This window comes from Gallinula chloropus (assembly GCF_964237585.1).
Source record: "Gallinula chloropus genome assembly, chromosome: 4".
NCBI classification, from domain to species: domain Eukaryota; kingdom Metazoa; phylum Chordata; class Aves; order Gruiformes; family Rallidae; genus Gallinula; species Gallinula chloropus.
This window is the reverse complement of record NC_140088.1, coordinates 82,024,405-82,037,749: the sequence shown is the minus strand read 5'-3', so window position 1 is coordinate 82,037,749 and position 13,345 is coordinate 82,024,405. Positions and strand designations below refer to the sequence as shown.

Genomic DNA, 13,345 nt, shown 5'->3' with positions numbered 1-13,345 from the left:
GTGTCTGGGCCATCAAAGCAGCAAGGAGCCCAAGAGCAACTGACCAGCAGTGACCTGGGGGGAAGAGGCCATCAGAGTGCACTCTGGGCTAGCAAGCTCTGCCCAGGGCTCGGCAGTATGGTGCTGAGGAGGCTGTGCAAAGCCAGGAGATCCCAGAGCACTTAAAGCCTCAGCCCCTGAACACGGGGCTCGTAACCAGGCTCACACACGGCAGAAGCTGCATCCTGGGTGTGGGACAGAGAGTGTCACTGTGGGAAAGACAGCTTGGTGCTGTGGGTCAAATTATTCATGTGCTGGGAGCAACCGGTGGGGCTCGCTGGGCAGAGGCCATGCTCGTGCTCACTCTTTGCCTCTCAGCCTGCACCCTGCTGACTTCTGGTGCTGAGGAGTGCTGAGTTGGAGCCTGGCCCCAGAGAAGGTTGTTGGTGCAGCCCAGAGTGGCCAGTGCTGGGAGCAGTCAGTGCCTCTGGAGTGGCCACAATGCCCAAGGACGTGGCATGGTTAGAGGTGGAGAGATGTGGGTGATGGGATGATGGTTATCCTGCCCATGAAGGCTGTCAGAGAAGGAAGTCGGGCAGGGCCGTGCATACACAGGTGTGTTTGCTGTGGTTCTCCCCCCTTCTCTGTTGTCTCCGGGAGCACTTGGCTCTTTGTTCCATGATTTTCTTGGACTTTGAAATTGAGCAAAGTGGCCTCTTAGGTCTGAGAGAGTTTCCTCTGGAGTTTCCCGCACTCCCTGGCCCAAAGCCCCAGTGCAGGCAGCCCCAGAGGATGCCAGGCTGTGGATGACATGCAGGAGGCTCCTTCAGGGAGGGGGCCAGGACAGTGCTGACCCTGTGGCAATCTGGTTTTATCCCAGGTGACCTGTCCTCTGGAGGCCAGAGCCAGTCCCTATCTCGGGAATGCCCAGCAGCATCTTCCTCTCCTATGTTTGCTCTTTCTTGACAAGCCACAGCCCCTCATTTGCAGGCCAGCCCTCAAGGTGTGTTATGCCAGGCATTTAGCTGTGTAGGAAGACCTCCCACTGCAGCTGCCCATTCCCCATGCCACTTGTGGAACTGGACCAGTAAGTGGGGCAGGGACTGTGCTGTTCTGGGGGTGATGGCCCCGGACGCCCACCTCCCAGGGCACCTTGTGCGCTCTGGTCACAGGCTGCAGCTTGCAGTGCACACTCCCAGCTTGACCTTGCTCAGCAGCTGCTGTCAGAGACGTGACAGCCACAAGGTGAGAAGGGCCCTGTGGCTGGGTGAGGGGTGCTGGGGGTAAGGCGTAGGCTGCATCTCCTCCCTGGCCTCAGGGCAGCGTGGGACGTGTCCTACAGCAGGCCTGGGAGCCCAAACCTCTCCCGTGGGACGTGGACAGCACGGTGGAACAGAACCAGCAACGACGGGGCCAGCTCCTTCCCCAAGGGGCTTTCCTGGCTCTGCCAGGGCACGGATGGCAGCCGCTGCTCCGCCTCCCGCTGTCCCGGGCCGCCACGGCACAGCCCGGTAGGGGTGGCCCTCGGGCTGCGGAGGGGGGGATAACGCTGCTCCCCGCTCCATCCCGAGCAGGGGCCGCAGCTCCGCGCACCCCCAGCCCTGTGCGCGGCGGGGCGGGCGGGGGCACCGGCGGGGTCAGCACCGCACCGAGCCCGGCGCCGTGAGCTGGGGCGGGGGCGGGGGGGGTGAACACGGGCCCCAGCCCCAGCGGGTCCCTCGGGACACGCCGGCGGGACAGCTTTGTCCCGGGCCGCCGGGGCACCGCATCGGAGTACGGTCCCGGGCAGAGCTCGTCCTCCCGCCCCTCCGCCGTGTCCCCGCCCCGCGGCCGGCCCCGCCCCTCCCGGCGGCGGGCGGAAGCGCGCGGCATGTCGCAGCGCATCGCGGTGCCGCGCTGCGGGATGGACCCGCCGGCCAAGGAGGGGTCGCTCCTCGTGCAGCACAGCCACAAGTTCGGCACCAAGGTGGGTGGGCGAGCGGGTGCCGCTGGCACGGGCTTCGCGGCGGGGAGCGGGACGGGGCCGGGGCGGGCAGTGCGGAGCCGGGCGGGCTCTCTTCCTCTCTTTCTCTCCCTCTCCCGGGACCGGGCGGTCTCCGTGCCGCTGCCCGGGCCGGGCTTGCCGTTCCCGGCGGTTTGGGAAGTAAGGCTGGGGCTCTACCGGCCCTGCGCTCGGTGGCCCCCGAGGGGTCCCTCCCCCGCGGTCGGGGCCGCTCTCCGCCCCTCGACGGAACGGGACGGGATGGGACGCGGCGCCGCGCCCGGGCAGGGGGGTACCCTCGGCGAGCTGCCGGCCTGGCCGCCGCATCCCGAGCGTCCTCTCCAAAGCCTTTTCCTGTGTCCCGGCTGCTGCCCGGCCCCGGCCCCGGCCCGGCGTGACCCCGCTGTCTTGCAGAGGTGGAAGCGGAGCTGGTTCGTGCTGTACCCGGCCAGCCAGCACGGCGTCGCCCGCCTGGAATTCTTCGACTGCAAGGAGCCGGCGGCGCCGCCCGAGCGGCTGGGCACCCGGCGGCTGGACAAGACGGTGGTGCGGCTGGCCGACTGCACCAGCGTGGCCCCCGTGCCCGAGAGCGGCCCCCGCCCCGGCACCGCCGTCTTCCGCCTGGAGACCAGCGACCGGAGCTACCTCTTCGCGGCCGAGAAGCAGGAGAGCGAGGAGTGGGTGGCAAAGCTCTGTGAGATCGCCTTCTCGGTAAGCCCCAGGGTGAGCGGAGGCGGGGGGGGGGGGGGGGGGGGGTTGGGGGGAAGCCTTGCCAGGGCTGCCCCTGGGGAGGAGGAGGGCAGCTGCAGGCAGCCTGGCGGGGGTTTGGGGGGGCGGCAGGCATTGGAGCGTGTGCCGTGGGGCTGCGACCTCGTCCTACGTGCAGGAGGGCTTGGTGGTGCAGGGGGATAGACCCTGAGGCACTTGGGAGCGGTTGCAGGTGGTCAGGGCGCCTGGCCCTGGGACTCCGGTCCCCTCTGGCAGCTCTTGCCATGCCGGTGGCCAGGGGGATTATGGGAGCCCTCAGCATCTCAGCAGCAGTTCCAGCTGCGGCTCCAAATTTCAAGCCTGGCCCTTCTTCCCCAGTGGGAAACCTGTCGTTGCCCCCTCTGGAGGCCCGGGGGAGGCTGGGTGATGGCAGAGGAGTGTTTCCTCTTGCCACCGCTGCCTTTCCTGCCACAGCAATGGCGGAAGCGGAGCCCCAAGATCGTTGCAGCGCCGGTTTCCAGGACCCACCTGGCTCCTGGGTGGCAGCACAGCAGCTGCAGGGCCAGCACACCCCCTTGCCCAGCCTCGCAGCTCACTCCTGCCTGTTGCTGGGAGCGCTCTCCAGCTCCCCTGCCCTCTGCCTGCACCCCCAAGGCCACTCTGCAGCAGTTCCTGGAGCTGGTGGTCAGACAGTGCAAGACCTTCACAGACTCAAAGAGTTGTAGGTGTTGGAAGGGACCTGTGGAGATCATGGAGTCCAACCCCCCCTGCCCAAGCAGGTTCCCTTCCTGTGAAGGCAGTTTGGGCAGTGGGTAGCCTGCAACTACAGTCACCCACACCACTCTGCGAGAGCAGCCCGCACCTGCCCTGCCCCACAGGCGCCCTGCTCTCCCACACAGGAGATGTTTGCACAGCCCTGGGTTGTGCTCTCACCAGTCCCAGGCTTTGAGGGCAGGGCTGGCGTGCAGGATGGGTGGCCGCATAGCTGGTGATCCCAGGATCTTCCCCCAAGCGTGTTCCCCTGGGTGTTTGCTGAGTATGATTTACCTTGAGCCTTCTTTTTGCCCCTGTGCAGCCAGGTGTGTCTCTGCAGCAAGGGCCCTGCTGACCAAGCCGAGAGGCGGTGGCATGCTACTAGAAATGACTTTGTGTCCATGGCTGTGTCTTGTCTGGCTCAGACAGTGTTGCAGCCTTTGTCCTGGAAACGGCTTGTGGGGCTGAGGGAGGGACACAGCACGTGCCGTGGGAGCGGCGCGGGGTGGTGGCAAGGCAGAACATCTGCGGGCAGCAGGGCTGTGCTCATACCTTCCTTCACGTGGTAGCTGTCAGTTGTGTGCTTGAGGTCCAGAAACAAGCTGGCAGTCTAGGAAACGGTGAGCACAGGGCTGCAAGGATGGCGTGTGGTATCGAAAGGCCTGTGCTGGAGCAAGAGGTGTGGGAGCTGCGTGTGGCGCCTCCACAAAAGGCTGAGAATCCTCAGCTCTGATTTCTGGTTATCCTCAAGGACAGCGTGACTTTTGTGGTGTGTTGGTGGCTGCTGCCCCGAGGGGTGAGCAGGGTTCAGTAGCTTGGTAACTGGGGCCAGAGATCGTTTGGAGTTCAGGACAGAGCTTCTCTTTCTATTGAAGGCAAAGCAGAGTGCAGTCAGATAGAGCCTGCAGATTGTCTGGCCCTCAGACTTCCCAATCCCAGGCTGGGACCCAACAGCATTAGATGCTTTAGCTGAGCAGGAAGTGCTGCTGTCAGTTCTGAGGATTCGAGGTTTTAGCAGTCTGCCTTCTATTTAGGAGCCCAGCAAGAGGGCCTGATGACCCTTTTTGGGCCTCCTGCTTGTAGGAAGCTCATGTGGCTAGGCTTTAAACTGAAAGTGTGACAGCTTGTCTTCTGCAAGATGTACATTGCTGCAACCCCATCCCACGTGACCCTGAGAAACAGCTTCCATCTGTCCAAACATAGACCCTCACGCAGCAGCCCAAAGCCTGAGGAAGGGGGGGGTCTCATGGGGCATCTGTGAGCCTTTGATTTGGGTGGGACTTCCCAGAAGGAGGACCTTTGCTGTCTGGTGCTACCACCAAGGGTGGATCCACCACATGGGCCCTCAGGGGACCCTGCTGCAGGGACACGGTCGCTGCCAGAGTGTGTGCACTGCACTTTCAGTTCTGCATGTGCCAAAATAGCAGCGCTTGCTTCCCTTCTGCGGGCTGTGCACTGACACTGGCACTGCCTTCCTGCCTGTGCGGAAGCAGGACACGGGCCCTGGCTTTACTGGGCTGTCCCAGCAGCTCCCTGCCTTCTTCATGCCTCTGGAGGGCTGTGCCCGGGCCCACTCTGTGCTTTGGGCACTGATGTTGCGTGTGCTGGGGCAAACTGGTGGGGAAGCAGAGCTGTTCCCTGCCTTGCAGAGGGCATACGCGTGGCCATGCTGTAGCCGTGGGGCAAGCAGCAGTGCAGCGGGCACATGGGACTCCTGAGTGCTGCCCCACAGGTGGCTGTGTCTCAGTGCTGGCTTGTGCCAGGGCAGGGTCTGGGAGGGCAGGGCTGCTGGGAGTACCTGCTTTTTTCTGTACCTTGTCCAAAGCACAGCCCAGATGGGGCCCACGATCGTGCTGGGAGCTCTAGGGAAGCCCCTCCATGCTTCCTGGCCCTCTGCATCCCTGTTGCTGTTGGCTTAAGGGCAAAGGGGGTTGGGGTCTGCTGCTGGCCCCGGGCAGGGAAGGGTTTGGTATTGCTGCAGGATGGCCAGACTGTTTGGGGCTGGGGTAGGACCCTTGGGGAGGGTTTGGGCCCAGGCAGTGGGGTGCTGTGGGGGCAGTGGCTGCAAGGGGACGCAGAGCTGGTGTGGGACAAGGTTCTGGGGCTGATCTGCTCTCCTTTGTCAGGGAAATGGCCCCGGTGATGCTGGCGTGGCAGCCCGGCGTGGCAGAGAAGACACAGGGGAGGTGCCAGCCCTGGAGATGGCCGTGAACTCCATCTACTGCTCAAGAGATGAAGGTGGGACCTGCTGCTGCCCTGACATGGGGCTGCCTTCTGCAGGGCCTGCCCTGCCGCTCATCACCCAGGCTCCAGTGGGCAGGACAAAGCCGCCTGGAGCTGGGGACGTGGCTTCCTGTGCCCTCCCCTGAGCATCCCTGTCCCCACAGTGAACGCCTTCTGGGTGACGGTGCAGCGGACTGAGGCTGCGGAGCGATGTGAGCTGCGTGGCACCTACGTGCTCAAGGCTGAGCGCGACAGCCTTGTCCTGAAGGACCCACGGACAAACCAAGTCCTCTACGTCTGGCCCTACCGGCTGCTCCGGAGATACGGCCGGGACAAGGTGGGAGATGGTGGGGGGTGAGGGGTGGGGGGCAGGGGGGCTCAGTGCCGTGCGCTGAGGCCTGTTCCCCCTCAGGCTTTCCCTGGCCACAGAGTAAGGAGCTGATGTGCCCACCAGCCTGTGGTGGCCATGCAGCAGACTCTGCCGGATGCCAGACCTGCTGCAGCCCTCGGTGGCAGGGTCTGTCACCCTCTCTGTTCTCAGCTCCCACCTGTGTCGCTCTGCAGGAGCGTGGGCTGGGAGGATGCCCAGCCCTGCTGAAGGCGTGGCTGTGCAGACCTCCTCTCTGGTCCTTACCCTGCTCCCACTGGGGCTGCTGCAGCCCCTGCTGCCCTCTCTGCCAGACTTGCCCCTGTTCTCCATCCCAGCATCTTCTGTGCTGTGCCTAAGCTCTCCCTAGCCTCCAGGGACCTTGGCTGCCTTTGGTCCTGGCTGTGTCCTCGGATCAGCCTGTCCTTCCCCAGGGATGGTGGCCAGAGCAGGAGGAGCTGTTTGAGACACCGGTTACTCTCTAGCATTCCCCAGCAGAGAGTCCCTGATTTGCCTTGCCGCTACCCTGAGTGGAGGCGGTACCTCCACGCTGCGTGGGGAGGAAGTGGTCTCCCCAGAGCTCTTTATAGAAGTGATGGTGTCAGCTGCAGTCTGCTGATGGCGCTTTTGCGGCACTCTACCAAAACAGAAGTGGAAACTGAGCTGCTCTCAGGGAGGCATCAGGCTCATCTGCAGGGTCTGTACCAGGGGCAGGATCAGAGACAGGCTGTGTGAGGAGCAGGCAGCTGCACCCCATGGGTTGTGACGATAGGTTGGCTGTGCTTGTGTTTGGCAGCACTGACCCCCCTCTTGCCCTGGAGGCAGCAACCCCAGATGATGCTGCATGTGAGAGCGCACCAGCAAGGCAGAAAGTCTCATCTGGCTTCAGGGACTGAGGTTCAGGAAGAGTGTGGGCATCTGCTGGTGGGAACCCGTAGGTGACTCTGTGTTCAGGCCTAAGGAACACAGCCTCAGTGCAAGGCTTCTCTTTATGCCATTGAAGGAGTAATGCTGGAAAGGCAAATGCTTTGCTCACTGTTGGTGGCCAAGCTGCTGCTTCTGGCCACTTTCCTGTGAAAAGCCCCATTCCTCTGCCTTGTATCTCATCCCTCTGGATGCTCCCATTCTGTCTGACTTAACCAGGATGCCCATAGTAGTTTCCTCTGCTGAACTGTTGCTCACCTTCTCACTGCACTCCATTCTCAGTGCTAAGTGCGTACTATTTCTGGCACTATGTGGTACCAGTTGTTAACCCTGCTCAGGTGAGGCAGCAGGTCCCCAGCAGGACCTGCAGCTCTGCCTCTGGGATGTATTGCAGTGATGCCCCCTCAAGCGTGCATCCTGCTCCGGTTTCACTGCGTCACAGAGTGATTGGGGTTGGCAGGGGACCTCTGGAGATCATCTAGTCCAACCCCCTCTGTAAGAGCAGGATCACCTCAAGCAGGCCACACAGGGGGGTTCTGAATGTCTCCAGAGATGGAGGCTCCACAGCCTCTCTGGGCAGCCTGTCCCAGTGCTCTGTCACCCTCCCAATAAAGAAGTTCCTCTTCATCTTTAGGTGGAACTTCCTATATTCAAGTTTATGCCTGTTGCCTCAGAGCTTGTTCTGGGCTGCTGGGCAGCGCAATTTTCCCCTGCCCAGGTGCTGCGCAGTCGCTGAGCGCATCGTGCCCCTGGGGTGGTGCTCGCTGAGCTGTGGCCCTCCCTGTGGATAGAGAAGGGAGTGGGATGTTGAGTGAAATCTTGCAGGATCAGCGTCACAGCCACACACTGTTCAGTAGCAAGTGCAGCCTGCGTGTCGGGCAGGATGTGACCGCTCCTCTTCCTCCGCAGGTGATGTTCTCCTTCGAAGCTGGCAGGCGCTGTGAGTCCGGCCCGGGGAACTTCACCTTTGAGACCAAGCAGGGCAACGAAATCTTCCGCCTGGTGGAAGCCTCCATCCGGGAGCAGAAAGCGCAGGTGGAGGAGAAACGGCAGAGCTGTGACTCGCTGGATTCGGACAACCCCAGCGTGGTGCTGATCCGCCAGGCGCTGGCCGACTCGCTGAGCCTGGAGCTTCCTGTGGAGGGGGATGACACCCTGGCACCCAAAGTGGGGCTGGCATCCAGACCCAGTGTGGCGGTGGAGGAGAGAGATGCCGCATCTCTGCTGAAGACCCGGACTCTGCCAGAGCTCCCTGTGCCGCAGGCCAAGACCACGGTCCCGAGCACACCCCCACGCTCCCCTCTGCCAAAGGTGCCCCGTGCTGTGCTGCTGGGTGAGGACCAGTCCAGCGTGTACTCGGAGCCCCTGGACTCAGTGAAGAACTTCCGGCCCTGGCCGGACCCTCTGTACTCAGACCCCATAGACAGCAAGCCCGTGGGTGGCAGCAAGGTGCCCAGCGGGGCCCCGGACGAGACGAAGCTCCGGCTGCAGGTCCCACTGTACGCGGGCACGTACGAGCAGGTCCAAGCTGAGGGGCGCAGCCAGGCGCCCGCGGTGCCTGAGCGGAGGGAGCACATCTATGACGAGCCTGAGGGTCGTGCTCCCCGCTCACTGCCTCCTCCCACCTGCATCTACGACGAAGCACGGCTCACGGGCGAGGCCTGGCGCACCCAGGGCCATGACAACAAGAGCGGCTACGAGTACCCCTACAACCCCATCACTGATGACTACTCGGTACCTGCCTTCCAGGCCAAGGTCAAGGGCCCCAAGCCAGTGCCTGCACCCAAGCCCCAGGCAGCCTTTATCCCTAAAGGTGCTGAGAGGAGCGGGGAGCCTGGCAGGCGGCGGGGGAACCCTGCTCCTGAGAGGGCGGTTATCAAACCCGGCCTCAACAGCAGCAGCAGCAACAACAACAACAACAACATGGAGGCTCTGTACAGCCAGGTGGTGAAGCCCCAGCACCTGCAGAAGGAGGAGCAGTCTGTGGATGAGTGCAGCTTGTCACCTGTCTACGAGGACTTAGGGGAGATATAGCCTGCTGCTGCTCCGTACCTGCCTGGGAGGGACTGGGGTGCAGGGGGGACCCAGGCCTGTTTGTGAGTGGTGCTGGCTGCCGTCCTCCACGGGTCCTGGGTGTGGTTTGGGGCTGGGGACTGTCCTGGCTCAGGCAGAGCCCCTGTTGCTCATCAGCGTGGGGGGGGCTGCATGTCCCTGGAAGCCCTTTCCATGTGGAGAGCAGAGAGCTGTGGCTGGCGCAGGTGCCAGGGCGCTGCTCTGGCTCTGAAGCGGGCTCTGCTGCCACCTCCTGATCCACAGGAGGACTGGCTGTGGCCCTGCACCTCCTGCTCTGGCTGGGCTCTGGCTCCCTCTCTGACCCTGCTGCAGGGCTGGGCTGCCCGTTGCAGTGCCCGGGGGACTGTTTTCCATCAGTCTCCAAAAGTATTTTTATACCAAATTATTTTAATATTAAAATCTGTATGTCTCAGAACGAAGCGTCTGCCTGTGGTGTGTCTGCGGGGTCAGGCGTAGGGGTGGGGACATCCTGCTGCGCTGACGGAGCGGGGTGGCCCAGCTGAGCAGCACGTTCGTGTCTGCACCAGGCCTACAGAGCTAAGGGAAAACTGGGAAGAAAAGCATGTGCCAGGTTCAGCTGTGGCTGGGATGCCCTGATGCCAGGGGTTTGAGGAACACGAGAGTCAGGCTCACAAATGCCTCTGTGTGCCGATCGGGGCATAAAATCTGGCCATGGCCTGAAAACGTGTGGGTCTCCTATGGGTGCAAGGATGGGCAGGGCCAGGCTCCAGCTCTGCCGTGGCTCAGTGACTGCTGGTTAGTCACAGGATCACTGTCTCAGGTTGTCCTTTTGGGGCTGGTACAGTTTTGAGATACTTTGTCCCTTCTGTGAGTGTGTAGACTGTGGCATTGGCTGCCCCTGAGTCTGGATGGGGCTACTGATGCCTTCTGCAGGTTTGCCAGCCTGTTGATGTAGACACCAGTGAAGCAGTCAGTTGACAAACAGCACTATGATGTACCTGTGCAGGACCAAGCATGACTTCTGCAGTCCCAGCTTACACCCAGAGAGCCACAAACCATTGGGTAAGTGACAGATCAGGTTCTGGTTCTCAGACAGGTGAGATGGTGACAAGGTTTGTGAGCTCTGGGCATTTATCTGATGTCTGAGTTGCTGGAGGGGGGTGGGGGGGAACCTCAGTCCTGTGACAGGACACCACACCTATAGTCAGGACTGATGTGTGGTTAGTCTGTGCTGAGTCCTCCTCCCCACTGGGGTTTTCCTGCAGGAGAAAGGAAAAAGCCAAAGAAGTTTTGGGAACCTGAGGCAGTTCCTGCCTGATAGGAGAGCCATGAGTATGGCTGGCTGCTCTGGGTGGTCCCGTGCTTGTGTTCTGGTCCATGTTATGCCTGCCTGTTCCAGAGAAGAGCTGTAGGCATTGCATAGCAGGGACCCAGGCTACCTGCCCATAAACCTTGCTCATGAGTCCAGTGTAAAACTCCAAGACATAAACGATGAAGAGCAACCTCCCAGGAGTGGAGCCCTGGGGCTTTCCTTTCCATACAGCCATAGGCATCATCACTGTCGTCCCTGTACCTCAGCGTGCTGTGTCCTCTCTGTCCTGGGAAGCTGAACGTGGTGGTTGTGCAAAGATGCTGACCCAGCTTCCACTGAAGAGACTGACAGTGAGGAAGGAAGAATGCTCCAACATCCGGCCAGCCCAGTGGTCCCTGCACTCTTCTTGGTTGGGAGGGAAGGATGTTTATTTTCCTTGCTTCAGCAGTGACAGCAGCTGAGCCAGCACTGAGACCTGAGCATGTGAGGCTGGAGGAGTGCTCCTGTGTGTGCCCTGCTCTGCTTGTGCACTGTGCCTCGTGACAGAGAAGTGTGTGAAGGGGGAAAGGCCTTCAGTCTCTGCCGGTAAGGAGAGAGCCTGGCTCAGGTTTGTGGACCAGGCCCGTCATCCTGCTGAGTCTGCTGCTCTGTGCCTCACCTTGCCTTCTTTCTGGCAACAGTTTCAGGGTGTAAGAGATGCTCTGGGGAAGCATAAGAGATAAAGTAAATGCAGAGCAAGCCTTTGGCTAGTCACAGCTTTGTCTAGTTTAAACCCCCTGCCATGGACAGGGATGCCTTCTACTAGGTCTGGTTGCTCAAAGCCCCGTCCAACACTTACAGGGGCATCCACAGCTACTCAGGTCAACCTGTTCCAGTTTACCACCCTCACAGTAAAGAATTTCTCCCTGGTATCTAACCTAAATCTACCCTCCAGTTTAAAAAACATTACCCCTCATCCTATCACTTCACTCCCTGTTAGATGTCTCCCTCCAACGTTCCTCTAGGCCCCCTCTTGGTATGGGAAGGTCACTATAAAATCCCCCCAGAGCCTTCTCTCCTCTCTCTCTTTTCTTCAACGTGACAAAATGACTTGGGAGCTGCTCAAAGCCCAACCAACCTCTTCCCCTTGGTGCTACCTCTTTCCATTTCCTGTTCTGAAAGATAATGTCCTTTTCTAACTGCTGCCCCCTCTGTTTTGGGACCTAGCATGGTGCAGACATGAGGCAACTGCTCTGCCTGGATATCCATTCTCACGCTGGCATTAGGGGAAGCATCCAAGCTCCCTCTGGCTGTCAGGAGTCAGTCAGAGCAACTGCCCTGCTTCACACTGTGGTGACTGAGTGGAGGGCTTTTCAACAGGGACCCCCAAACAGGCCCAGTATTGTGATACACTTCCCCTTACGGTCCCTTTTCCCTCTTCCTAAGCTTCCCCTTCAGCAGCTCCTTTCCTTCAGCAGTAAATCACAAGCCACTCTTCATTTACCCTTCTCCCATCAGCGAGGTGTGTTGTTGACCTGTTTGCTATTTATGGTATGGTTGCCAAAGTAATTCTTCCTGTATCATCAGTTCAGTCAAGCTAATCCCCTGTCATTCCCACCCCCCTTCCCCCCAGGTCTGTGTGAATGTGACATTTTCATCCTGCCTGGTTTGACACAGGCAGTTGTATGCAGATGCCCACCCTTTGCTACTGCTCCTTCTCCAGTTCCTTGTGCTGTGGGCTTGTTAGAGCCGAGCAGGGGTCAGCCACCTGCTTGCACCCCTAACAAACCCCTGTCCCCATGCTTGCTGGGGTGTCTGTCCTCAAGGTACCTGTCCTTGACATCTTACCCCAAGCAGCTGCATGAGATGCAGCTTCCCACAGTGCTGCCAGGGCATGGGAAGAAGAGCAGGTCCGTTGCTGCTGTGGATACCAGAGAAAAGAGGTGGCTCTGCTGGCTCTGTGGCAGTCCCCTGGGAGCATGGTGTTTGCAGTTTCTCAGGCAGTGTGGGTCAGTCCTGGGCCTGCTTCATGTAACACACATTACAAACTCCAGGCAGTACATGAACGTTATGGTGGATAACTTTATTTTGGAACAGCTTGTCAGAACAGGGTAAGCAAAACTGTGTAAGCACCTGTACTTGTCAGAAGAGAGCACTCTGCTGATGCTCAGCATCCTGGAAGCCCAGTGAGATCACCCTACCTTGGCCCAGTCAGGTTGCCTGCAGCTTCTGCCCTGTCCAGGGCAGCTGTCCTCTGCACTGATAAACAGGGTAACATCTGTGCGAGCATTGGGCAGAAGCTCTCTGGAAAGCTCCAGGCCAACTACCCCTTCTCCTGAATCCTGCTAAAAACATGCTTGTCATGTTGGCTTGCAGAACAGCTCCTCCATATGGAGAGCATCCAAGCAGCAGTTGGCTGGGGAACGGTGCTGTGCTGCAGCTCCAGCTGTGGTGAACTGTCACTGTGTAGGAGCCAGCCCAAGCATTACAGCTGGCTTGGCACTAGGTACAAACCTCTCCATGAGCTACAGAGTTGGACAGTGAGGCCAATTATGGAAGCAACCAGATCAGCACGGTCACAGGCAGTGCTGCTCTCAAGAGGACAGCATTCTGGGCTCTAAGATTAAATGTAAACCCCCTGGTTTACTGAAACACCCTGCTGAACCTGCTCCTGCAGGATGAGGGCAGCTTGATGTTACTGCTTACTTCATCTTTCTGACTTCCTCACTGCCTGCCCTGCAGCTTTTCTGCACTCACTGACAGTAATCTGTGGTTTGTGGCCTGTACTAGCCCGGTCTCACAAACCATAACTGGAGGCATGCTGACAAGAATGGGAAATAGGGGTGTTGCAGGGGATAGCTGAATCTCAAGGCAGGGGGCCCAGAGTAGCAGGCTCCCTGCAGGCTGCCTTGCTGACTAACAAAACCATACAACCAGGAGGAACGAACGACTGAAGTGTCTGTCTGACCAGAGCCAGGCTTAGTGTCTTGCTTGACCACCTCCAGCCTGGCGTGTGAGGCTTGGCAGCCAAGCAAGAAGCCAAGCCAAGACTGCAGAGGAACAGGCTCAAGCAGTGCCCCGGGGT

At 60.1% G+C, this 13,345-nt stretch overlaps 1 protein-coding gene across 1 annotated transcript; it reads left to right on the top strand.

Moving 5' to 3' along the window:
• Window positions 1-1,849: 1,849 nt before the first annotated feature.
• DOK1 (docking protein 1) lies at window positions 1,850-9,423 on the top strand (the record flags this gene model as incomplete). Its single annotated transcript, XM_084263272.1, has 4 exons — window positions 1,850-2,671; window positions 5,548-5,659; window positions 5,809-5,981; window positions 7,845-9,423. 4 exons carry the CDS (start codon window positions 1,850-1,852, stop codon window positions 8,967-8,969), a joined length of 2,232 nt encoding a protein of 743 aa, XP_084119398.1. The 3' UTR covers window positions 8,970-9,423.
• Window positions 9,424-13,345: the final 3,922 nt, after the last annotated feature.